Here is a 27,784-nt window from a genome sequence, read left to right as displayed (position 1 = left end):
TCTTGGTAGAGGACAATCCTATGTGCCAATCTCAGGTTAAGAACGTGACTGATACTGTTAGTACATTAAGAAAAAAAAAAGAACAATTCATTTTTATATCATTTTACTGTTTATACCATAATCACATTAAAATTGGCAGAACTCCCATGACAGACAGGACAGAGACCTGTCATGCAAGGAAAAATAGTGAAGGTTTCATAAAGCTTGAGAGGAAGTACCAGGGTTACACAGGGCGGCGGCAGCACTCTCAGACAACAGTGCCACAGTGTCGGAGCAGGAAGGAAGCGGGCTGCTACAGCAACAGCTGGCCCGAGGCCACTATTTCCTAAGGGAAATTTCCTAATACGCTTGGTAAGCAGATCACTTGAACAGATGTACATGGAACAGGGTACTGCTTCTGCCAAATAAATTCTACAGGTTCCTGGGCAGGGTCTACAAATCTCAAGTGATAAATGGTTGCTGATTAGGATTTTGCAAAGGTAGCCCCAAAACCAGCATCCAGGAAAATTTAACCACCAGTGAATTCTTAGGCCAAAAAATAAATAGCCACACATACCAAACCTACACATCGTGATTTAAGATGGTGCCATGTTAGGGCTTATGAAAGAACCAGAGCAAGAAAGATTATTCAAACAGAAGATCCTCATCCTTCTCTTCAGCCAAAAGATTAGCAGGCTCCATCACCTCACCAGCTGCCCTCCGTTGCTCCAAGTCTTTCTCCGATTTTTCCTTGAGAATCTTTTTCTTCTCCTGTATTTTCTTTAACCTGTAAAACAAAAGGAAGGAATTTTCTGAACACTATTTCAATTCTAAGAAGATTTGATTCCGCTAGTTTTGTAACAAGGATCATAAACATCTATAAACTAGAACAAAATTTTGTTTCAATTGCAGTGATCTATAATCCATTTTTAAAATAAAGATTTGAGGTAGAATATACACATTTTTAAGCTAATAATGGACTTTGAGGAGGGGGGAGAGAGACTATACACGTCCTACGTGTCTGCAGAGAAAGCTCTTTTTAGAAGCTAATCCCATGTGCCAATCTAAGCATAAGACTGTGACTGATATTCTTAACAGTAATTTTTTTTTTTTTAAGTCCCTATCCCAGACTCTAAACCTTGAAATCCATTCCTTGATAATGGAACACCTTTTGAGCACTCAGGCATTTATTAAAAATTTGGATCAGTTTGGAATACCACAATCCTGAATGTCACTGAAGGACAGGAACACAATAACCTTTCATAATTAAGATTATAAATCATAGATGCTACTCACAATTATAAATCATAGATGGCCACATCTTCCCTGAATACAGGTCTTCACCCGTCTCCCACCTTCTCTGAACCGGACACTGACCTCTGTACTACCTGGTCAGTGTCATCATCCCTTCCAACTCTAATTATTCATAACCAATTTATGTACATGCCTCATTTCTCCCAGTACTGTGCTAATTCTCCAAAGGTATGATTTATATTATTACATCATGCCCCCAAGTACCTTATACTCTGTCCTGGGACGTGTTCACCATGCAATACATATTTGTTGATTGATTAATTCTAGTTTCTTTTTATGAGGGAGACACCCGATCTAAACTATTATTTCATTTTAAAGAATAATCAAGTCTATGAATAGTTTCCCCTAAGGGCCTACCTTCTTGGAGATGCCGTATTTTAAATATGTGCAAAACTTGGCACAGATTAGTCTCCAGAACCTTTGCCAATATTATGTCTCTTGCTTTGCATTTATCAGAATGAAATACAGGCTGTATTAATTCTAAAGAACATAAGCCAACAGTCTCTGAGCAACTTGAGGCTTTAGAGTATGAAAAACAAGAAATTATCCATAACTGCCAATTCCAACAAACCTATAGAACTCTTCTCGCTCTCTCTCATCCAGCTCTGTGATGATATAAGCAAGGGTACGTTCAATCCGGGGAATGATGACTAGGGTTAAAAAAAATATATATGTGAGAACTTCAGACCTTTTTTCAAATTGCCAATGTTCATCTGTATAACAGTTACTTTTTCTAATTGTAAAATTAATGTACATTTAATGCAGAAGACAAAAACAAAAAATTAAGTATAATCCAACCATCCTAAAATAACTACTGTAAGTATTTCAGTATATGTACCCTGTTAGTGTCCTTTCTATGGACAGATAACATACACAATACACACAACACAATTCTATGGACCACAATATACACAACATTGAATATACTGAATTTATATGAATATACAACACTGAACCACAGATGTTAATTTAAATATAATCACAATCCCTGTTAAAAAGTAGATCATCAAGCAGAGAGAATGAACTAAGTTGAGTTTTGGGTTTGTCATAAGGTGCTTCACAGAGAATTTGCCTATCTGCTTCTAAAATGTGAACTCACTGAGAGCTGAAGCTATCACTTCATGCACTCTGTTTTGCTTGAGGTTCCATTTACAAGGCCTGGCACCAGCAACTGGTCAGGAAATGTGCATGGAGTTTTTAAAAATGAGGTAAGTTCCTCTTATTTAACACTGAGAGCGCAAAATAACTTCTTTGCTGTTCAAAATTTATTCCTTTCTTGCCTTAAAATTGAATGTTTCTTTAATGAAAACAGAGTTTCTTGAACAGAAGTATTGTGCCGACACTAAGCACAGTTATAGAATAATGAAAGAGGTGGGAAATAAATGCATCAAATGGGACAATGTTTAGGAATCAAGGAGAAGAGCAGGACATAAGGCCTACAGGAAAGGGATTTAAAGTTAAGCATGTAATGTGTTCAAAAAGATTACTGAATCACTGGAAAGAGCTAAAGAACACACTAGGCCTTTTGAAAAATAGTTTCATCCTTTATTCATAACCAGAAATGAATGAACACTTCAGAATTTTTAACTTAGCATTTCCTTATGTATATGGATTTGGGAGAAGTCACACAACTCTCTTAAAGCGCTTACAACTAACACCTCCCTGTGCTGACCCCACAGCCCAGGCCGCTGCGGATGCGGCACGGGCTCGTTCACCGTTTGATCAGTGCCTGATTCCCATGCAAATGTGGAGCTATGGACAAGCGAACGAACAAAGCCTCACAGCAGCTTATACTCACCATGTTCAATGGCATTTACCCGCCTGTTGGTGATCTTAATGGCTTCATCCAAAGTAACAAAGGAAGTCTAAAATAAGAGGACAAATTAGTAATTTAAGCATGAAGTTTTCCTAATACCCTGTTCACTTGGCTTTACGCAGACTGCCCCTGTAGAGAACATGTGGAAACCAAGACTACTTCTCAGCAATTCCCAAAGAGCTAACACTACTTCCAGGCTATTACGATCTGCTTACTTCAGATTTGCCTAAAGTTATAAAAATGGCAACAGGAAGGAATCAGGCTCTATTATACACACACACACACACACACACACACACACGAAGTGGCCACAAAGCGGGGGAAAGTAGCTTTCAAGCATCAGCCACGTTATACTCACACTGAAATCTAGGACTGGCTGTTGCGGTTCGCACCCACCAAAGGGTGAAGCTCTACCAAGGCACGCGCTTTGTTCGCCATCAGTAGGGACAACGGTGCGGAAGCCACCATTTCAGAAATCAAAACATCTCTGGGCTTGTCTCCCATAAAATCATGAAAACAGCCTAAAGCATGAAGTGCAGGATGCTCTGATTCAAAACGTGAGTCCTCCCCAAAGGACTCTGATAGCCGACTAGACCCAGGGCTCTGGCTCTTTTGCTACTCACCTGTAGCGAAGCTAGTTCCACCAGTAATTCCACTGCTTTGGCATAATTCCTCTTTAATTTAGCCAACTGTTCCCCACCTCTGGCTAAACCAGTCAGCTCATAACCTGAAAGAACCAGTCAGACAACATTTGTCATTACGGAATAAATAATCTTCCCCATAAATTTCCCCAAAAGAAGTCAGACTAGGGCACCTGGGTGGTCACTACGTTAAGCCTCTGCCTTCGGCTCAGGTCATGATCTCAGGGTCCTGGGATTGAGCCCCACATCGGGCTCTCTGCTCAGTGGGGAGCCTGCTTCCCCCACTGTCTCTGCCTGCCTCTCTGCCTATTTGTCATCTCTCTCTTTCTGTCAGATAAATAAATAAAATCTTTGAAAAAAAAAAAAAAGTCAGACTAATACCACACAAGGAGAAACAAATGCACTGACCCCTGTTTAATGCAAACATGAAGTACCCAACCCACTCCCCAGGCCATGCTGAACAGTCAATATGTTTGTTTTTTCTGATGTGAGATTTTCAGCATTTATGTTTTTATTGAAAATACAGTTAAGATACAGTGTAATATTAGTTTTAGGTGTTCAATATAGTGATTCAACACTTCCATGCAGTGGCTGGTGCTCATCACAAGAGCGCTCCTTACCCACCACCGCCTAAGTCACCCCTGCCCCTGCCCCATAGCCATCAGTTTGTTCTCTATAGTTAGAGGAGTAACCGTGAACGTGTTTTTCTTCCCAAGGAAACTATTCTAAATATAACTATAGGAGAAGCTTTTAACCAACCTTCACTTTACCACACTGGCCCCACTGCCTCACCCCCACAGTACAGTGCCGCGCCGGTAACAGGTGACTCCCCAGCTCACTCCACTTCTTCACTGGGGCTACCCTGAACACTGTGTGTGCACCAGTGGGAGAGGAGGGCCAAAAACTGTTTCTATGAAAAGAACTTGATTACTTTGGAAAGACTCAGTAATGTGTTACTACCCCAAAAATGCTACCAAATTAGGAAATGCTAAAACAATTTTTAAAAATGGAGAATGAGCTATAAAATCTAGGAAGATTTAGCATTCAGACTGCATCACAGAGTCTAAGACCTTATTTTACTTTAAAGAAACTCAAACTGGAAATTATAAACAATGCATTATGGGTGTAGTTTATGCAGAAAGACAACACAGAAGTCTAATTAGTGGATTCATACTCAAAGCTCACGGCCTTGTTTTTTTTTTTTTTAATGGCAAATGACTGTATGTTTATGTATTTCTAGGTTGAAATAAAGTATTTTAGGACATTATAATGTTTTGTGACTCTATGCCATAACACTTTTGTTAACTGACTAACTCCTACCCCAAGTGTACCATATGAGGATGCTAACACTGGAACCACTAAACTCTAAGAAAGTCTATTCCAGCACCCATTTTCCAGAAAAAGATTCCTTTGAAGAGGAATCTAGAGAATCCAGAGACATATACTACCAAAGTGTCACACTTACTATCAGTTCCTTCGTGGTAATGTTCAAATACTGGCAAAGTAACACCTGTTAAAACACAGAAACATGTAGGTTCACAAACATGTCCTTGAAGTACTGTTTCTTAATCACCACTGCTTGTGGTGTTTCTTTTTCAGCAAATACTCAAAAGTCAAGAGACTGTCTGGAACTTAACTAGTTTCAATGAATTTAGGAACCTGGTACCCTAAGTGTTCACCCCTATTTAATAATCAAATTATCCTGAGTAATAAGAGCTCAAGCTGTTATAGTTTTCTTTCCTTTCAGCTTTGAGATATATGTAAAATGCGAAAAAAAATGCACATATTTAATGTACAGATTTTGATAAAATTAGATATATGTATACACCTGTGATACCATCACCACAATCAAGGTAATAAACTTACCACCTCCAAAAGATCTGTGTCCCTTTTCTTGTTTGTGTGTGTGTATATATGCGTGTGTGTGTTAATACTCAACACAAGATCTACCCTAAGTTTTTAAATAACACAACACTGCATTGTTAACTACAGGCACTACATTGTACAGCCAATCTCTAGAACGTATTCATCATGTATAACTCACTTTATCCCCATTTCCCCTGCCCCCCATCCTCCGGCAACCACCAGTTACAAAGATTCTAACATGTAAAGCAATTCAACATGTTCTAAGTAGAAGAGATTAATTAGGGCATGAAGATCTTGCTGTATAAACAGGTTCATTTTTTAAATGTCATCTTTTCTTCCGAAGGATTCTAAAGCGTTGAAAAATTACCTGCTACGTTATCTTTCTTAGCTCGGATCTTCACTTGGGCTTTATTAACATTCTGGATAACTGTGGTACTGCGGAAAAAGAAAAGGCCTTGATTGTTGAGATTTTAGAGTAAGAAATAAAACTACAAGGACCCATCAGGCAGTTTCAACAGGGTGAGATGGCACAAGTATGTTTGGTAACTGTCTTTCCAGCAAAAAATCACTGCTACCAGAGTAGGGCCTCAGAGAGCAAAGGATGAACAACACTCAAAACATGACCATAAGAAACCAAGAAAGAACGATCTTAAAGTACACGGATTGCTTGAGTTTTCAGTTAGGCATGTGGTGCCACAGGTATGACATTAAGGATTTTTATTCAGGTGATGTAATTTAGAGACAACTCCTTCCTTCTAGGTTTGCTGTCCAAACTTCTAGATTTGGCTTAGTAGGACTTCGATCCCCTTACCCTAGAATGTAACTTCCATCCGGTTTTGTCAGACTCCCCAACCTGTTCTTACCATAAAATAAAGTGTTTTCACCATAACCACCCTCGAATGCACTCACACACCACTTACATACTACTGAGTCCCTCCCTCCGCCAGAGAAGTCAACGCAAGCGGCTCTTCTACCAACACTGGCAAAATTAAAGTCCATCTCTTCAAGAGACCCTATGCCCCTGAGGCTGTCAGACCTGCCAGCAAAGGCTCCTGAATAACACAGACTAGGAATGGAGACACTGTGCCACTGGGTAAAGATAACTAAAATAAAAAACCTGGAAAACGAATTCCACCTCTGTCCCCAAATAGCCATTTGGCCTCAAGAAGGCAGTAAATTTAAAGGAAGAAGAAGAACATTTGCCTGGTTTATCACACAAGCTTATTTGGGGAGAACCACACAACATAACTGGCAAAGCCCCCTTGGAAAGCAAAAACTAAACCATCTTACATGCTTTGTATATAAAGCATACGTTGACAGCACAAAAGCCTTAGAATTCATGCCCTTTAAACCAATTCCATTCTCAAACTTATCCTAAGGAAATACTGCTACAGAAACTAAAATATGTATGCATGAAAATGTTCATGGCATCTTTTCTAATATTCCCAAAATCTGAAAATCAACCCGAAAGTTCACCATCAGGAGAAAGAGCTAATAAATTATGCACAACTAGAGAAAGGCTATACAGCTACCTGAAAATAAGGATGTTTATGATACAATGTTAAATGAAAACGGACTACAGAATGTTAAGTATCCTGTGCCTACAACTCTGTACCAGACATAAGTGGGTGATAATAAAGACACTGGTGTTAGGGTCACAGAGTAATAATAAAGAACACTTCTAACCCCATCATTTATCTTTAATGCTTAGATGTTTTTTAAGAGTAGCTTTTAAGGGAAATTATGAACATGAAAGCACTCTGATTTTTCAAAACACCCCATTAAGTCTTCTTACCTGAAGTCCCCTGCTGTGAACTTGGCCTCAGCAAGTGAGAAGGCAGCTTCTCTCATCACTTCACCCATCAACATTTTAGTCTGGAAAAGCATAAACCAAGAAATAATTCAACCACGTTTCTTACAAGGATAAAAAAAAAAACAACAATAAAATCATGTTCCTTTAATAACCAGTATTTGATACCAGGTGTGTCTAAAATATTGACTTGATAACAAAAATACCCAATTGTGCTTGAACAGTTTTGGTTATGGTCACTAACAGTACAATACCATGTGTTCTATAATTAAAAATTCAGAATAAAGACATCAAGAAATAGAAAATTATCTTTACTGAAGGACCCATCTTATTCCTGAATGGGTCCATACTAATGTGCTCAAATTAATCTCTCAAATTCACTGACATGCAGAAAAAAATCTTTTTTTTAAAGATTTATTTGTTTGACAGAGGGAACACAAGCAGGGGGAGTGGGAGAGGGAGAAGCAGGCTTCACGTCAAGTGGGGAGCCCGATGCAGGGCCCAATCCCACAACCCCAGGACCATGATCTGAGCCGAAGGCAGACACTCAACCAGCTGAGCTACCCAGGTGCCCCTGTGCAGAGAAAATCTTAATGGTATAGTGATTCTAATATAAACCTGGACTATTTAAAGTTTGAAAAAAATCCAAAATTCTTTTTGAAAGAAAAAAAGGGCAAATGGGCAGAGTTGCCAAGTATTAAAAATAAGAAAATACATCCAATACAGGGACAAAATAAATCAATGAACTATAACAGAATTCAGAAAAAGTCACAGGTCTCTACGGAAATTTAGTAACATGAAGAGACCATGCACCTGGCCGCCCACTTACAAAACGAGCTTGTCCCTACCTCCTTATATCACACACTCCAGAAATTCTTAAAGTTTAAAAAAAAAAAAAACTATAAAACATAGAATATTTTCTTAATCTTTTTTAGGCCTTTCTAAGAATTATTTATAACCCAAAAGCTGTACTAAAAAAAAAAAAGACTTAACAAATTTGACCAAGTATTTTTTTAAAAAGGCTAGAGAGAAATATTATTAGCATTTTACACAGAATATTTGTAGAACTTCTACAAAAAGATAAATAAAAGAAATTCACCAAGAAAATCAAATTACCTGTAAACATGAAAAAATGCTCAACCTACAATCAAAAGTAGTGCAAATTAAAAGATACTAATTTTAGGGGCACCTGGGTGACTCAGTCTGTTAAGTATACAAGTCTTGATTTTGACTCAGGTCATGCTCTCAGGGTTGTGGGATCAAGTCCTGCATCAAGCTCCATGCTCAGCATGGAGTCTGCTTGAGATTCTCTCTCTCCCTCTACTCCTCCCTTGGCTCACTCACTCGCTCACTCTCTCTGAAATAATAAAAAAAACTTTTTTAAAGAATAAAAATTGGGGCGCCTGGGTACATTTGCAACCCTATACCACAATATTAATATACTTATAAAACCAGAGAAAATACTTAGAACTGTGGTTCCCCAACAATCCTATAAAGAGGTCCTTTGCACAGACTCAGCAGTTGGAGCGATTATAACTTCAGTGTAAGTGTGGCCTATGACAAGATGTTTCCAGACACAACAGAAACATTAACAATGCAAGATTATGGGCAGTAAGAAATGTTTTACCGGCAACACATATGGCAAATCTTCAGTTAGCAAAAACAGGGTAGTGGTTTAGTCCCCATGAGCTAATATCCTCCCTGACTTTGGTATTTTCCCCAGGAGATGAAACCATTTATTTTGCTCCTTCGTATCATCAGAGGATATGACTATGTTGTACATACACAACCTCGCTAACAATCCTACGTCAACAATCAACATACAGCTCTTTACATGTGCTGGGCCCTGACCAATATATAATGAAGGGTTAAGAATACTGGATGTGAGGGGGAAGAGCAAGATGGCGGAAGAGCAGGAGACTTAAATATCATCAGGTCCCAAGAGTTCAGCTAGTTAGTTAGCATTCTGAACACCTACAAACTCAAGAGATCAAAGAGAAGAAGACCAGCAATTCTAGGAACAGAAAATCAACCACTTTCTGGAAGGTAGGATGTCCAGAGAAGTGAACCCAAGGCGATACACAGAAAGAGAGACCGTGGGGGGGGGGGCAAATCCCAGCAAGCAGTGGAGCACAAAATCAGAACTTTCAGAAGTCTGCTCCACTGAGGGATGTCACTCCAGAGGCTAAGTGGGGGGTGGAGCCCTCGTGGGAACAGTGTGGTCTCAGGACCTGTGGGGTCAGAGAAAGACCTGGGGTGCCTGAGGGTGGCAGAGCTCCCAGGAATTGGAGCAGGGAAGCCGACTACAGAGATGGAGCCAAGGAGGGGCTCTCAGCTCAGGGTTACCTTAAACCATGATCCAAGGCATAGTTGGGCCCCTGCTCTTCAAGTAGGGACCCCACAAGTGGCAGATCTGGGGTGACCCCCCTCCTTACTCCTCCAGAAGGAGCAGCACAGGAGCACGCAGCAGGAATCTGCTGGGTTTGGAGACTCCGAATGGGGCCGTGTGCCAGATATGGAAACGCTGGGTCACAGGCTGGGTGAGCACAGAGTGCGGTCAGAGACCAGGGATGAGAGGGATTGACTGCTTTTCTCTGGGGGTGTATTGAGAGTGGGGGCCCTAAGCTCTCGGCTCCCCCTGGCCAGAGACTGGGAGGCTGCCATTTTCATTCCCATCCTCCAAAGCGGTACAGAAAGTGTTCAGGGAACAAAAGGTCCCGAGAGAAAAACCGAGCAGATTACCTAGCCCGGCCCCTGGCAAGGGCAATACAATTCTGCCTCCGGCAAAGAACATTTGAAAATTAGTACAACAGGCCCCTCACCCAGAAGATCAGCAAGAACATCCAGCCAAGACCAAGTTCACTAATCAATGAAAACTGAGGAACTCCAGAGCTAGGGGAATGTAGCACACAGAATTCATGGCTTTTTCCCCATGATTAATCTTTAGTCTTTCAAAGTTAAGTTTTTTATATTTTATTTTTTCTTATTCTATTTTTTAAAATTTTCCTGTTTCCTATTTTAATGTTTAACTATTTTCTCTTATCAATACATTTTTAAAACAATCTTTTAAAATTTTCATTGTTATATTCTACCCCTTCATTGTATTTGACCTTATTTTTTGTATACATGTAGGTTTTTCTTTTTTAAAATTTTGGGATACAGTTACTTTTAATAGATCAAAATACCCTAAATCTAGCACATGGCTTTGTTCTAGTCTCAGCCTGATCACATTCTTTTCTTTTTTTTTTTTAAAGATTTTATTTATTTGACACAGAGAGAGAGAGATCGCAAGCAGGCAGAGAGGCAGGCAGAGAGAGAAGGGGAAGCAGGCTCCCCGCCTAGCAGCGAGCCCGATATGGGGCATGATCCCAGGACCCTGAGAGCGCAACCGGAGCCAAAGGCAGAGGCTTAACCCACTGAGCCACCCAGGCACTCCTTCTTTTTTATTTTTTTAACCAACTTCTTATATTATCAATTCCTTTCTTAGAATCTTTTTTAATTTTCATCTTTACAGTCCTATTCCATCCCTTCATCGTGTTTACCCTTATTTTTGTATAGATGTAAGTTTTTCCTTCAAAATTTTGGGAGGCAGTTTCTTCTAACAGACCAAAACATATCCAAAAATCAAGTGTGTGTCTCTGTTCTATTCACCAGTATTTTAAAAAAAGGGGGGATATATATATGCACACACATATACATATGTATATACACACATATGTATATGTGTGTGTGTGTGTGTGTGTGTGTATTTTTCCCCCCCTTTTCCTTCCTTCTTTCTTCTCCCCCCAGTTTTGGGTCTCTCCTGATTTGGTTAGTGTCTATTTTTCTGAGGTCGTTGCAACCCTTTTAGTATTTTGTTCTCTCATTCGTCTATTCTTATCTGGATGAAATAAAGTGGAAAAACTCACCTCAGGGGGAAAAAAAAAGAACAAAAGGCAGTACCAATGGCTAGGGACCTAATCAATACAGACATTAGTAATATGTAAGAACTAGAGTTCAGAATGACAATTACCAAGGTGCTAGCTGGGCTCAAAAAAAAGCACAGAAGATACTAGAGAATCCCTTTCTGGAGAAATAAAAGCACTTTCTGAAGAAATAAGAGAACTAAAATCTAACCAAGTTGAAATAAAAAAACTATTAATGAGGTGCAATCAAAAATGGCAGCTCTTACTGCTAAGATAAATGAGGGAGAAGAGAGAATTAGTGATAAAGAAGATCAAATGATGGAGAATGAAGGTGAGCAAAAGAGAGACAAACAACTACTGGACCACAAGGGGAGAATTTGAGAGATAATGATACCATAAGATGAAACAATATTAGAATAAGTGGGATCCCAGAAGAAGAAGAAAGAGGTGGGGGCAGAAGGTATATTGGAGCAAATTATAGCAGAGAACTTTCCTAATGTGACAAATGGAACAAGCATCAAAATCTAGCAGGCATAGAGAACACCCCTCAAAAATGAATAAAAATAGGTCCACACCCCCTCAACTAGTAGTAAAACTTACAAGTCTCAGCGACAAAGAGAAAATCCTAAAAGCAGCTCACGACAAGAGGTCTGTAACATACAACGGTAGAAATATTACACTGGCAGCAGACCTATTCACAGAGACCTGGCAGGCCAGAAAGGACTGGCATGATATACTCAGAGCATTAAATGAGAAAAATATGCAGCCAAGAATACTATATCCAGCTAGAGTGTCACTGAAAATAGAAGCTTCCAGGACAAACAAAAACTAGAAAAATTTGCAAACACCAAACCAGCCCTAGGAAATATTGAAAGGGGTCCTTGAAGCAAAGAGAGAGCCTAAAAGTAACAGACCAAAAAGGAGCAGAGACAATATACAGTAACAGTCACCTTACAGGCAATATAATGGCACTAAATTCTTATCTTTCAATAGTTACCCTGAGTGTAAATGGGCTAAGTGCCCCAATCAAAAGACACAGGGTATCAGAATGGATAAAAAAACAAAACCCATCAATATGCTGTCTACAAGAAACTCATTTTAGACCCAAAGACACCTCCAGATTTAAAGTGAGGGGATGGAAAACAATTTACCATGCTAATGGACATCAAAAGAAAGCTGGGGTGTCAATCCTTACATCAGATCAATTCGATTTTAAGCCAAAAACTATAACAAGAGATGAGGAAGGACACTATATCATACTTAAAGGGTCTGTCCAACAAGAAGATCTAACAATTTTAAATATCTATGCCCCTAACATAGGAGCAGCCAACTATATAAACCAATTAATAACAAAACCAAAGAAATGCATCGACAAGAATACAATAATAGTAGGGGACTTTAACAGTCCCCTTACTGAAATGGACAGATCATCTAAGCAAAAGATCAACAAGGAAATAAAGGCCTTAAAGGACACACTGGACCAAATGGACATCACAGATATATTCAGAACATTCTATCCCAAAGCAACAGAATACACATTCTTCTCTAGTGCACATGGAACATTCTCCAGCACAGACCACGTCCTGGGTCACAAATCAGGTCTCAACCGGTATCAAAAGATTGGGATCATTCCCTGCATATTTTCAGACCACAATGCTCTGAAGCTAGAACTCAATCACAAGAGGAAATCTGGAAAGAACCTAAATACATGGAGACTAAAGAACATCCTTCTAAAGAATGAATGGGTCAACCAGGAAATTAAAGAAGAATTGAAAAAATTCATGGAAACAAATAATAATGAAAACACAACGGTTCAAAATCTGTGGGACAAAGCAAAGGTAGTGAGAGGAAAATATATAGCAATACAAGCCTTTTTCAAGAAACAAGAAAGGTCTCAAATACACAGCCTAACCCTACACCTAAAGGAGCTGGACAAAGAACAGCAAAGAAAGACTAAACCCAGCAGAAGAGAAATAATAAAGATCAGAGTAGAAATCAATGAAATAGACCCAAAGAACAACAGAACAAATCAACAAAACTAGGAGCTGGTTCCTTGAAAGAATTAATAAGATTGATAAACCCCTGCCCAGTCTTACCAAAAGGAAAGAGAAAGGACCAAAATAAATAAAATCATGAAAGAGGAGAGATCACAACCAACACCAAAGAAATACAATTATAAGAACATATTATGAACAACTATACACCAGCGAATTTGACAAACTGGAAGAAATGGATGCCTTCCTAGAGACATATAAACTACCAAAACTGAACCAGGAAGAAACAGAAGAAATGAACAGACCCATAACCAGTAAGGAGATTGAATCGGTAATCAAAAATCTCCCAAAAAACAAGAGCCCAGGGCCAGACAGCTTCCCTGGGGAATACTACCAAACATTTAAAGAAAAATTAATATCTATTCTCCTGAAACTGCTCCAAAAAATAGAAATAGAAGGAAAACTTCCAAACTTATTTTATGAGGCCAGCATTACCTTGATCCCAAAACCAGACAAAGACCCTATCAAAAAGGAGAATTACAGACCAATATCCTTGATGAATATGGATGCAAAAATTCTCACCAAAATACTAACCAATAGGATCTAACAGTACATTCAAAGGATTATTCACCACGAATATTATTCACCTAGTGGGATTTATTCTGGGGCTGCAAGGTTGGTTCAACATCCACAAATCAATCAATGTGATTCAATGCATTAATAAATAAAGAACAAGAACCACAGGATCCTCTCATGGATGCTGAAAAAACATTTGACTAAGTACAGCATCCTTTCTTGATCAAAACTCTTCACAATATAGGGACAGAAGGTACATACCTCAGTATCATAAAAGCCATCTATGAAAACCCCACAGCGAATATCATTCTCAATGGGGAAAAACTGAGAGCTTTTCCCCTAAGGTCAGGAACACAGCAGGGCTGTCCACTATCACCACTGCTATTCAACATAGTACTAGAAGTCCTAGCCTCAGCAATCAGACAACAAAAAGAAAGAAAAGGCATCCAACTCGGCAAAGAAGTTGTCAAATTCTCACTCTTTGCAGATGATATGATACTTTATGTGGAAAACCCAAGACTCCATTCGAAAACTGCCAGAACTTATTCAGGAATTCAGTAAAGTTTCAGGATATAAAATCAATGCACAGGAATCAGTTGTATTCCATACACCAATAGCAAGACAGAAGAAAGAGAAATTAAAGAGTCAATCCCATTTACAATTGCACCCAAAACCATAAGATACCTAGGAATAAACCTAACCAGAGGCAGACTCTGTACTCAGAAATCTATAAAGTACTCATGAAAGAAATTGAGGAAGACATAAAGAAATGGAAAAACGTTCCATGCTCATGGATTGGAAGAACAAATATTGTGAAAATGTCTATGCTACCTAAAGCAATCTACACATTTAATGCAACCCCTATCAAAATACCATCCATTTTTTTCAAAGAAATGGAACAAATAATCCTAAAATTTATATGGAACCAGAAAAGACCCCAAATAGTCAGAGGAATGTGGAAAAAGAAAGCCAAAGTTGGTGGCATCACATTTTCAGACCTCAAGCTCTAATACAAAGCTGTCATCATCAAGAGAGAATGGTACCGGCACTAAAAGAAACACATAGATCAGTGCAACAGAGTACAGAGCCCAGAAATGGACCCTCAACTCAACAAGATTACTTGACTTGGTCAACTAATATTCAACAAAGCAGGAAAGAATGTCTAATGGAAAAAAGACAGTCTCTTCAACAAATGGTGCTGGGAAAATTGGACAGCCACATGCAGAAGAATGTAACTGGACCATTCCCTTATACCACACACAAAAATAGACTCCAAATGGATGAAAGACTTCAATGTGAGACAGGAATCTATCAAAATCCTTGAGGAGAACAAAGGCAGCAGCAACCTCTTCCACCTCAGCCACAGCAACTTCTTCCTAGAAACATCGCCAAAGGCAAGGGAAGCAAGGGTAAAAATGAACTATTGGGACTTCATCAAGATCAAAAAGCTTTTGCACAGCAAAGGAACCAGTTAACAAAACCAAAAGCAACTGGCAGAATGGGAGAAGACATCTGCAAATGACATAATAAGGGCTAGCATCCAAAATCTATAAAGAACTTCTCAAACTCAACAACCAAAGAACAAATAATCCAACCAAGAAATGAGCAGAAGACATGAAGAGACATTTCTGCAAAGACATCCAATGGTCAACAGACACATGAAAAAAAGCTCCACATCACTCGGCATCAGGGAAATACAAATCAAAACCACAATGAGATACCACCTCACACCAGTCAGAATGGCTAAAATTAGCCAGTCAGGAAATGACAGATGTTGGCGAGGATGCAGAGAAAGGGGAACCTTCCTACACTGTTGGTAGGAATACAACTGGTGCAGCCACTCTGGAAAACAGTATGGAGGTTCCTCAGAAAGTTGAAAATAGAGCCTATGACCCAGCAATCACACAACTGGGTATCTATCCTAAAGATACAAATGTAGTGATCCGAAGGGACACGTGCACACAAATGTTTATAGCAGCATTATCCACAATAGTCAAACTATGGAAAGAACCTAGATGCCCATCAACAGATGAATGGATAGAGAAGATGTGGTATATATATATATATAGTGTATGTATGTGTGTGTGTGTGTGTGTGTGTGTGTGTGTGTATACACACACACATACATATACACAATGGAATACTATGCAGCCATCAAAAAAACCCAAAATCTTGCCATTTGCAATGATGTGGATGGAAAGAGAGGGTATTATGCTGAGCAAAATAAGTCAATCAGAGAAAGACAATTATCATTCCATCTCCCTGATATGAGGAATTTGAGAGGCAAGGCAGAGGGTTGTCGGAGGAAGGGAGGGGGAAAAATGAAACAAGATGGGACCAGGGAGGGAGACAAACCTAAGAGACTCTTCATCTCAGGAAACTGAGGGTTGCAGGAGGAGTGGGGAGAGGATGGGGTGGCTGGGTTGTGGACATTGGGGAGGGTATGTGCTATTGTGAATGCTTTGAATTGTGTAAGACTGAGGATTCACAGACTTATACCCCTGAAGCGAATAATACATTGTGTAATTTTTAAAAAATTATACTGGATGTGAGGACTTGGTTCCAGCGGATTAGGACACTAAGCCACCCAGAGGAGGTATTCCAAGTCAATTTCCAATGAACTAGAGCCTTACCGGATGGGAAGTCTTATAGCAATCACAGAAGTAGTCCCTCTTCCCCCAGTAGGTCTCAGACCTCCCAACAATACCAGCACCCCAGAGCTGCACAGGTGTTGCTGCTTAGGTGTTCATATGCAGAGATCTGTCCTCCTATGGGCATAGCTTTAAAAAGTTGAATTCCCTGTTAGTCTTGGAGACCATCCTTTGAGGGAGCCACCTGGTGACAAAATCTTTAATGTGTTTCCTATTAGTCCAGACATCCTTCCAGTTAGACCTGCAGCAGTGATATGGCAGGTGGGAAAACCACAATATATCCCAGGCCTCTGCCCACTCTTGGAGGTCATGACCAGTAAAACATGACCCCTGATCGCTATATGAGTCGGCGTTTGTACACACTCTCCAGTACTGTTAATCTATTCCACCTGCAACCTAATTAGCTCTTTTACAGGCAAAGGTTTGTACAAGTCCTGTGCAAGTGTCCACACTGATCAGTGCATATCTGTCCCTTTCAATACTGGCAAAGGACCTATGTAATCTATCTGCCAGTAAGAAACAGGGCTTGTAGTCTGCCCAACATACCCCAGCGTATGGTACAATGGCCATCAACTGAGGTGGCAATGGGGACAGTCCTTGTCAGCAGCTTGTGGACTCAAATATTTTTAAGGCAAACATAATCTTTTTACTATTTGCCAAGTAGTTCTGGGACATCAGTTGTTGTCCCAGTTTACAATGGACCTACAATGAACCCACTCTGCTACATCAGACAGGGTCAGCATTTCCTCCAGAACTTGTGCCTGAGCAGAGCATTTGCCTTATCAGTGCCTGGTTGTGTGGCTGGGGAGTGAGCAGGGAAACAGGCCTTACTTGGACAGCTGCATCAGGCTTAGGGCACACTTCCCAAATACCTTCCCCCACAGTTCTACTCCTCACAGAGGTCTATTTAATATACCCCAAGCTTCTTTGTGCCATCAAAGCATCCATGCTCTCAACCCTTACAACACTGCCCAGTTGTCAGTAGCCAAATCAGCCAAATCAATGAGCACTGGCTCATATGTCAACACAATCCATACCACTCTCAATTTTGCCCACTGACTACTTTGTTTAGTTCTTTCTTCAAAGTATATCAGAATCCAGCCAGATGGCAGAGGAATGCCATACAGGCAGGTTTCCCCTGCAACTGCCACCAGTATACTATGCATCCACCAGAGGGGAGGCTTCCCTTTCCTCTTGCGGGGGGGGGGGGGGGGGGAATAATGTCAGCAACTTCTGGAAGTTGGGCTGGGTTGGGTTGGGCGGACTTAGGTGACTGCGCTGACTTAGGTGACCGGCCCTTGAAATGAGTGTAGCTCATGAGACAGCAGGTTGGTATTAAAAGCACTCCTGCACTGCAGGTAAGCATGTTATTTCTGTAAGGTGCTTACCTGAACATAGGCACACTTATATTTGCTGAACAAGTCCTTAATTCATTCTCCCACTGGCAGAGAGGTTCATACCATCATAGGCAAATCAGCACTCAGTCCCTCTGTCTGCTGAAGTGCAAGATATATAGCTAATAGTTGTTCTTCAATGGGACTACACCTGGTTTCTGTTCTCCTCCAAAAATGAGACCAATCCTAACGAGATCCATTTCCCATTTCGTCAATCTCACAAGCCCCAGCCAAACCCTTCTAGATATGAATTTACATCTAATTCACAACTTCCACCTGGCATTAATACCCCCAAGGTCTGTACTTGTTTTACTGCCTTTTTTGCCCTGAAGACTGCCTCTTATTGGGACACCTCAGTCAGTTAAGCATCAGCCTTTGGCTCAGATTGTGATCTCAGGGTCCTGGGATGGAGCCCCGTGACCTCAGGCTTGCGGCTCAGTAGGGAGCCTCCTCCTCCATCTCTCTCTGCTCTTCCTCTTCTCCCCATTCGAGCGTGTGTGCTCTCTCTAATAAATTAAATCTTTAAAAAAAGATAGCTTCTTATTGGTTTGCACCCCAATCCCATCAGCTTACCCTCCTAACTAAGGCATTTAAAAGGTCTTAATATCTGCTCTATTGCCAGAAAGGGAACAGAAAGTCTCCAGTAACCCAATAAACCAAAAGCCTGTAATTCCTCTACAGTTTTAGGGATTGGGAAGGCTTGCATTTTACCAATGACCGTCTCTGGCATCACTTGTCTTACTTGACCAGATGATGCCCAGGAACTTTACCGATTAACCCAGCCCTTATATTCCTGTCTTTATTTACCTCTCAGAGACTTTACACCTAAAATGTGTATGACATTTCAGTTCTTACACATTTGAGACCTGAGAACCAATGAGACAGGGAGGGTAAATCACAGTTTAACATCACACCTACATAATGATAAAGCACCGTCATCTCTGACAATACCCATTTTTCCAAATCTCTGCCTACCAAGCTGTGACAAACTGTGGGACTACTGAGGTACCCTTGGAAAGTCCATTGTCTCCTGTTCCACAGGAAAGGAAATTAATCATAGAATTCATGTCCTAATGAATAGTGGAAAGGCATTAGACAAATCTGGTACATAAGTCTTAACAGATGTCATGATTTTCTCTAACAATAAGGCTATATTAGGCACCACAAGAACATGGACAGACGGGAGTAATTTTACTGAGTTCCCTATAATCTACTGTTATTTGCCAGGTCCCATTAGATTTCACTATAGGCCAAACCAACTATTGAATGGGCACTGAGCAGGCCTGATGACCTCCACCTTTTCTAATTTTTCAATGGTGGTAGTAACCTCGTCATCCTCCCCTAGTAGCTCATACTGTTTTATGTTTATGACTCTTCAGAAACTGGCAGCCCTATAGGTTCCCATTTTGCATGACCCACAACGGGTTTTACTACTCAACCTGAATCCACCTGTGGAGCTGTGCCCAAGATACTCAAGTGAGGGAAAGCCACACTAGAAAACAATGGGGAAGAAGCCTGCCAATCTGTAGGTACAGACTAATTTGTAGGACCTTGATGATTTGTCCCACATAAACATTAACAGTCTTTATTTCTCCCCAGAATTTCCAGGGTTTCCAAAAGTGTGCATTCAGCTCCAGTGTCTATTAGTACAGTCTGTTAATGCAAGAGCAATAAATGGTTAATTCCACATGAGGCCTCTAGTTCCCCCCCTACTGTTGCCTAACCCCTAGTCTCTAGAGGTATAGGGTATACACCGCTGAAATTCCTCTGTTAGCAGAGGAGCTCCGGGGAAACACCTGGTTTTCTCAAGCCTTCCATAATGCTTAGCAAGACCAAACTGGGTTGTCTGTATTTTCTTCCAGGATCCTGTATAAAATTAGGACTTGCCATTATTGTTTGAGAGACCTTGATGGGCCCCTTTTCTGCCATTTTATCATTGGGAGGATCCTTTGCTTTTCCCATTTTTCAACCTATTTTCCCTAAGACAGATTCTTTTGGTCTCACTTAAGTCAACCACCATAATAGCTACCTTAGCAATGGGCCAATTAACCACAGGGGCAAGGACAGATATTAAGTCCCACACCATGCCCCTGGAGCTGACTATAATATAAGGTCTTCCATACCAGAGGAAAGCAATTCTTTGTCTAGATCACTAAAATGCTAAGTGTAAATGGCAGGTTTTACTCCCAGTTCACACAGAATTTCTAGTAGTTCTTCCATGGAGATCAAGGAACAGGCCCCTTTTAGGCCAAGTTATCTTAATTCTAGAATTTATCCAATCAAGTTAACCAAGTGCCTAAGATTCTGTCCCAAGACTGTGGCATGTACTTGTTGCAAGGCAGGCTGAGCGCTGACTGGGGCCATTTTGGACATCCCAAACCTCCAATGAATACCCTCTTCCCTAGCATCCCACCACTGCAACACCCAAGCTGCCACCGCCACCCTGCACCCCCATCGGTCACTCTGCCTAAAGCGGCTGGCCTACTCCACTAAGTCTGGGGCAGAGTACTCACTCCCTCACTGTCGTTTCCTGACTGGTGGAATTTTTCCTCCCTCATCCTCAGGCAAGCAAGCGGCCTGGAGCTGTGTTCCAACCAGAGGACGTGCCTTTAAATCCCCCTCCTCCTCTACCACCACCTCCTCCTCATCAGTCACTACCCCAGGGATCCCACGTCTCTGAGTCTCTACTCTCCTGAGACACCACAGTTCTCCCTTCAGTACTCACCCTTCTCCAGCCTCCCAAGGCCCTAATTCCCAAGGGACCTTCCTGCTGTTGGATTCCTCCAGACACAACATCCCGAGGGGAGCAACAGGCGGCTCACACACACCCCTTCCTAAGCCAAAGCGATCATCCCTGCTGCTCCAATTCCCACCGTACTCCTGACTCCCCTCCACCGTACTTCCCCATGCAGACCACGGGCCCAGCCATGCAGCCATGCAGCTGGTCAGTGGCTACCCCCCTCCTCTCAGACAGACCTTCTAACAGCCCCTGGGGCACCCCCCCACCTCCACACTCACAAGCCTGGCCCTGCCAGCTCAGGCTTCCCCCCCACTCCCACCACTCACTTCACCCTATCCAGCTGGCTTGCCAGTGCTTAGAAGGTGGAGGAGGGACAGTCAAGTATCCTCCGGACTCAGAAGGCAGCCTGAGACCAAAAAAAACTTCGAGCCTGCAGGACCGTTTTTACCTTTCTACTCAGGATAACTCACAGACAGGGCGGACACATCACCCAAGTGGCTACTCTCCGCCAAGCAGGGCCCATAATCGCCTGCTTTCCCAGAGCGAGGGGGCCAGTGGGGTGGTCACAGGATAGTCAGCCTTCCTGCACGCTGGTCAGGGCCAACATCAACCTCCATGGAGCCCACAATACTCAGCCTGAAGGAAGGTCACAGTGTAGCCATGAACAAGATGGAGGGCCAACGATGGAGTCCGTGTTATCAGTACTCTCACACATGCACGTAAGGATTGAAAAGTACCCTCCCCCACTAAACAGTAAAACATTCATCAACAGAAAAATAGTTAAATTCCATTATCTGTTCGATGGAGTTCCATGCAGCTGTTATAAAGAAAAAGGCAGATCTATGTATTGATGTAGAAAGCTGTCCATAATCGGCCAGGGGAAACAGGCAGGAATTGAATTATATAATGCTTAACAGTTGCTTGTTACTAAAAACATCCACGATGAAAGACAGACAGACTATAAATCAAAGTGTCACAGAGAACTCCTCTGAGAAATGAGAAGGGAGTTGGGGAGGGAGAATAATCTTCATTTTTAAAATGTATTTCCGTATTTGCCTTTCATTTACCTAAAAAGTACTAAATTGAAACACACTATGTGCCAGCACTGTTCTAGACACAGAAAATAAGTACTGAAAGGATTAAGTCCCTGCTTTCATGGAGCTAACACTCTCTAGTGGGGGCAACCACCAAACAAGGAAATATGCAGTAGTACATGCTATGACAAAAATAAGGAAATGTGGGGTGTCTGAGTGGTGCAACTAGTTAGGCATCTGACTCTTGGTTTCACCTCAGGTCATGATCTCGCCCTTGTGAGATCGATCCCCACATCTGGCTCTGCTAAGCATGGAATCTGCTTAAGATTCTCTTTCCCTCTTCCTCTGCCCCTCCCTGTGCTCCTGCTCTCTTAATCTCTCTCAAATACATATATCTTTAAAAAATAATAATAATAAGGAAATGCAACAGAAGTAAATACATGGTCACTTCAGATTGGGTGATCAGGGATGGCCTCTCTGAAGAGACCAGAATGACCAGAGGAGCAAATCTTAAGTCCTGGGAAAGAACATTTCAAGCAGAAGAAACAGCTAATGAAAAGTCCTGGAGGAAAATGGTAGGCTCCAAACGAGGTCAGAGATGCAGGCAGGGGCCAGATCAGATCAAGTGGGGCTTTGCTGGCAAGACTAATGAGTCCATATTTTATATTAAATGATCTGAAACTTGTTATTGTCGTAATGATATTTTTACTTTTGAAAGAAAAAAATTAAAATTAAAATTAAAATGCCAAGAGCCACACTGGATTTTCTTAGAGATCTCTAAAATAAATAACTGTTCTAAGCACAGTTCATTCTACCTCTATTATCTTCTTTAGGATCTGTCGAAATCGAAGAGTTAAGGCATCAGATTTTTTCTTCAGGAGGTTTCGACCTGTCTGTGCTCCTTTTAATCGAGCCTTCATGATGGTCTGTGCCCTATATAAACAAAATTAAAGATATTTATTCCCACTGTTTAAAAAACATATAAATACTTCCCCAATATAGTATTAAAATTATGTTTTCCTCTTTGATGTCATGATTTTAACAATATATAGCATCTGTGCTGAAAGTTATAATTGTTTCTCAATATTGCTGATTTCCATCCTCAATGTTCCAGAAATATTAAGTTCATTTATTTAAAACAGAAACATTCTTTAACAAACTTCTGGGAAAAGTTATTTACTACATCACAATAAAATTTATCAGGAGTCCTATTTTATGATGCCACCATAGCTAAAATATTTGATTTGCAAATTAAAATAACGTCTCTGTTTCCATTACAGGTGTATTAAGTAAGCATTTTTTAAAAAATCTATCCACTAATAAGTATCAAAATTTGAAATGCACTTACCTTCAGGACCAACAATTCTATTGTGAAGACTTTATCCTACAGACTTACTCCCACATGTACAAAAAGTATATGCAAGGTTAAGGATTACTCCAGCCTTGTGTGTAATAGCAAAAGGGTTTATGTTCCATAAATCATGGGTCACCATAAAATGGAATGATAAACAGTCATTAGAAAAAGATTAAAAAAGAATATAAACTATATTATATTCTTTTACACATGCAAAGTAAGGGATAAATATGCTTATATTGACACAGAGATTACTTTTAGAAAAGATTCACAGAAACTGGTAAAAGTTTCCTTTGGGAAATGGGACTAAATGGAAAAAATGGATTTACTTTCCACTATATTTATATTCTTAAGGACCTCTTATAACATATACCACAATGAATAATTACTTTTTCTATTAAAAGTGTGGCATTAAAGTGTTTTCATCTCATCAAAATCCTACCACCAATAATTTTACTACTTTGCAAATGACTCAAGGAACCAATGACACCCATTTCTGAAAAGTGACAAACTACAGAAGTCTTATCTCTTATTCCAGTCTTTCCCAACAGAAACCCCAATATCAAAGCCAAGAAAGTAACTGCAGAAATTGACAATTTTGTTCTTGCTGCCATATGCCAGATAACATTTAATAATTTTAAAAAGTAGGTAAAAGATTTAACAATAGATTGTATAATGTAGATACTTAAGATGAATTGTGTAAGGGGATATAATTTCATATGACTGGTGTTATAAACAATTGCAAAATAGCATGTATTAATGGACCTTTGGGTAAATTATTAGATTTTACTGAAATCTTTTACCAAAATGGAAAGGTTACTGAGACAATTCTATAGCTGGAAGAAACCTTAAACATGATCTTAAAAATGAAGCTTAAAAAAATGAAACACTTCCTCCCACTCTGGGGTGGGGGAGGGGGACAAATGAAATACATTTCTGACTCCAGTTCCTTGCCCACCGCTCAAACTGAGGCTCAAACCTAGGCCCACTGTATCCCAACCACCCGCCACACTGCCTATTATACATAGCACCAGATGAACAGTTCTCTGTTTGAAAACTACTCTATCAGTAGCTGAATTTGCACTGACTGACCTCACTGGAGGTCTAACCAAGTGAAGCTGGTTCAGTTTACAGCCTTAGCTGGAGCTATCCACCCCAATGTGTACATTTAACATATTATCTTGTTGACACCAATGACCAGAATTTGGAGCTCAAAGACTTGAATCAAATTTAAGTCAAATCCCAGTACTGCAGATTCAATATAGCAAAAAAGGTGAGTTGGTTGATAAAATTGAATTTACCGGGGCACCTGGGTGGCTCAGTGGGTTAAGCCTCTGCCTTCGGCTCAGTTCATGATCCCAGGGTCCTGGGATCGAGCCCCATATCTGGCTCCCTGCTCAACGGGGAGCCTGCTTCCCCCCCGCCGCCTGCCTCTCTGCCTACTTGTAATCTCTGTCAAATAAATAGATAAAATCTTTAAAAAATAAATAAATAAAATTAAATTTACCAAGCTAATTTTAATTTCCTCCTAGCTAATAGCACCTCTGTGAAATAGACACAGTTTTAATCTTGAGACCCGAAGAATGATTTACCCAAAGGCTTACAGCCAGTACGTCATAGAACCTGGATTTGACAGACTCTTGTTGACTGCAAATCCCTCAAGCCTCTTTTGCTTTCAGTCTAAACTTTGTTTTGTTCTCTCTGCTGCATAAGGGGGAGACAGCCCCACCTCACAGGATAACACTGTAAGGTGGAACTGTCTGACACAGAAGTCACTAAAGTATTTTCTAACCTAGCTCTTAAAGAAACAACTCCTTTCTAAGTTTTAGGGTTGCTAAGCATTAGGAAAAATGTTCGACCTTCAGCCAGAAGGATGACTTTGTTTTTGGCTGAATCAAAGACATCTGACTACATGACAAAATACCTGCTGCTAAGCCTTGGGGAAAATATTTACAGAACCACTAACTTCCTGCGCCTTATTTTCCTCTCAATCAGCAAGCTGAGTGCTCTCAAACAGCAATTTTCACTTTTACAAACCTATTAGTCTTCTTGTCTAAGCCCAAAGACGTCCATTTTCACTTCTTAGTCTCAAACCAAAAACAAAAAAATGTTAACATTCTGACTACTATTAAAAATAAACACAGCCAGACATTCAGGTGGTGAAAACAGATTTTGTGCAGTAACCAAGGACAGTAGGAAAAAGAGCTGAGCCCCATTCTGACTTGTGCAGAAGTGGTTGGGCATTTTACTTATTTTTTTTTTAAGATTTTATTTATTTGACGGAGAGAGAGAGTGTGTGTGTGTGCAAGCACAAGAAGGCAGAGTGGCAGGCAGAGAGAGCCCACTGAACAGAGATTCCCCACGGAAGGCTTGATCCCAGGACCCTGGGATCATGACCTGAGCGGAAGGCAGACACTTAACCAAATGAGCAACCCTGGTGCCCGTGGTTGGGCATTTTAAAGGAACAGTAGGGAGAGAAGAAAGAGCGAACTCAAAAAGAGTCACAGAAGTAAAAAATTAAAAAGGGCTGGTCACTGAAAATGACACTTGGCCAGCTGTGTCTGCTACCTGGCAATCATGGAAGTTAGGATTCCATCTTCCCAGAGACTGGGAAACATCCATCCTTCCCAATAACTACATTTCAAAGAAATGGCTTTCAGATCCTTGAGAGTGACACTTCTAAGTTGTAGAAGAGAGACAAATATTTCAAAAGGAAAAGAAAGGATGCATAATTGTGAGCCATTTTTAGTGAATACCCTAAGAAAGGGAGGTCAGGAGCCTATCATCAGGTATTGGATAGAACAAATTCTCCTGGAAGCACCTGGCTTTCTCCACAGGTGTTTTCACGGGTGCTGGTGTCAATCAAAGAACACAGCCTTAAGCCATTCTAGTTTGGTGGTCTTTCAATGCAGACATTTATTAGAATCAGGGTCGATTCTGGGAGTTCTGCAGATCTCCCTACCCCAGGGTAGCTTGATCCTCATCTATTTTACAAACGGTGCCTTTCTCCACAGCTGACTTGCTTCCCACTTAATATAAACACCTACCAGAAAATCAATAAGTGAAGGTAAAAAATAAGCAAAAATAAATAAATAAATAAAAGCCCCCAAACCCTTTCATTTCATTAAGAGCTACAGCCAAACTGAAAGAGACAGAAAGCTAAGTCTTGGATTTGAAAATAATTCTTTTATTTCAGGCATTCTCAGATTTTCCAAGAAAAAAATCAGGATTAAGGAAAAAAACCAGAACACCTCCAAAGAAATAGGACCACAATCAAGAGATCTAAATGTCAAAGTCAAATCTGATTTTCTACTCCTCAGTGGGGGGGGGGGGGGCGGAGGGAGTGGGGAGAGGAAGTAGAAGAGGAGAAGAGGCCAAATAACAATCTTAACTATGACACATTCTTAGGCAAATTTGAGAAAACTATAAAACCTTCTTTAAAAACTGGCCCAAACAGAGGCAACTGGATGGCTCAACCCATTAAGCACCTGCCTTCAGCTCAGGTCATGATCCCTGGGTCCTGGGATTTAGCCCAGCATAGTGCTCCCTGCTCAGCTGGGATCCCGCTTCTCCCTCTCCCTGCCACTTCCCCTACTTGTGCTCTCTGTGTCAGATAAATTAATAAAATCTTAATATTAAAAACTAGCCCAACACTTGGGGCGCTATGCCTTTTTTGTAGCCCTACTATGGATTAATTCTCAAGACACTCTCTCCTCCTGGAGACAGCTCATAATTCAGTGGGAAAGCTATGTAAACAAATATTCACTTTACAGTCTGGGTGGTATTAACAGAGGTCTGTCTGTACGAGGCACAATAGTGATGGAGCAAACGGAGTGCCTCGAAAACTCAGGGATATCTTCCCACTGCAGGTGACATTTCGTGGGATCATGGAAAATGAAAAGGGGCATCCAAGCTCAAATCTTACGACCACACTCGGGCAATTCGATTCAACCCCCAACTTGGCCTAGAAGCCTCTTCTATGTGCTTCTCACCACAGTAAACTTCCCTTCTCAAAATATTTATCAAACCTCGCTGGTTAGTCCATCTCTCCATTAAAACGTGGCCTCTCTTAGGCAAAACTGGGGATGATTCATAGTTCTATAAACCCAGTGCCCAGCTCAATAAGGGAAAACGGGATGAAAGACTCAATTAATGAGTAAAGTCAGCGGACCTTCGTAAAAACCAGCAGGCCGAGCAGCATGTTCCTACGGATTGGGATCGCTCTGTCCAGTGTGCTTCCCTCAAAGGAATGGGTGGGGGCCATTAAAGAGCATCAACCCAGACTCACGGAAAGGAACGGGGGAGAGCTCAAGATTCGCCCAGCAAACAAGAAAACTCGCTGCTGGTCCAGGGTATACAGGGACTGCTGCTTGGGACAGGCGTTCAAGAACTTATAAACGCTGCCCGACCCGTTCTTTTACTTACATGCGCGAGGGAAAGATTTCAATTCGGTCTTTGCCCGACATTCTGACGATGATAGTAAGGCTCGAATCCCCGGCCGGGCAACCGTGGCTGCAAGAGTCTCAGCCACAGGGTCTTCCTCTATGGGAGTCAGCTGGTTGTATCACCTGACCTCCTCGCGTTGCTAAGTGGCGGCTGGGATACGTATACACCATTCTTCACTTCCGCTTCCTGTTGGCACGTGGGAAGGGTGGGAGAGAACAAGACTGAGGCGATGCCCGGATGTTAAGGCTTCGGATCCCCTCAGCG

At 41.0% G+C, this 27,784-nt stretch overlaps 1 protein-coding gene across 1 annotated transcript; it reads right to left on the bottom strand.

The window, feature by feature from the left end:
* Positions 1-86: 86 nt before the first annotated feature.
* On the bottom strand, positions 87-27,656 carry ATP6V1D (ATPase H+ transporting V1 subunit D). Its single transcript, XM_032875158.1, has 9 exons — positions 27,500-27,656; positions 22,536-22,653; positions 7,412-7,491; positions 5,984-6,051; positions 5,216-5,260; positions 3,733-3,836; positions 3,092-3,158; positions 1,865-1,943; positions 87-766 (listed from the first exon to the last, which is right to left on the bottom strand). The coding sequence occupies exons 1-9, from the start codon at positions 27,538-27,540 to the stop codon at positions 625-627; spliced, it is 744 nt and encodes a 247-aa protein (XP_032731049.1). The 5' UTR covers positions 27,541-27,656; the 3' UTR covers positions 87-624.
* Between the last annotated feature and the right edge of the window lie 128 nt (positions 27,657-27,784).

This window comes from Lontra canadensis, unplaced genomic scaffold (genome assembly GCF_010015895.1).
Source record: "Lontra canadensis isolate GAN:19392208 unplaced genomic scaffold, GSC_riverotter_1.0 scaffold55, whole genome shotgun sequence".
Classification (NCBI taxonomy): domain Eukaryota; kingdom Metazoa; phylum Chordata; class Mammalia; order Carnivora; family Mustelidae; genus Lontra; species Lontra canadensis.
Note: the sequence above shows the minus strand (reverse complement) of the source record. Positions and strands in the feature narration are given on the sequence as shown.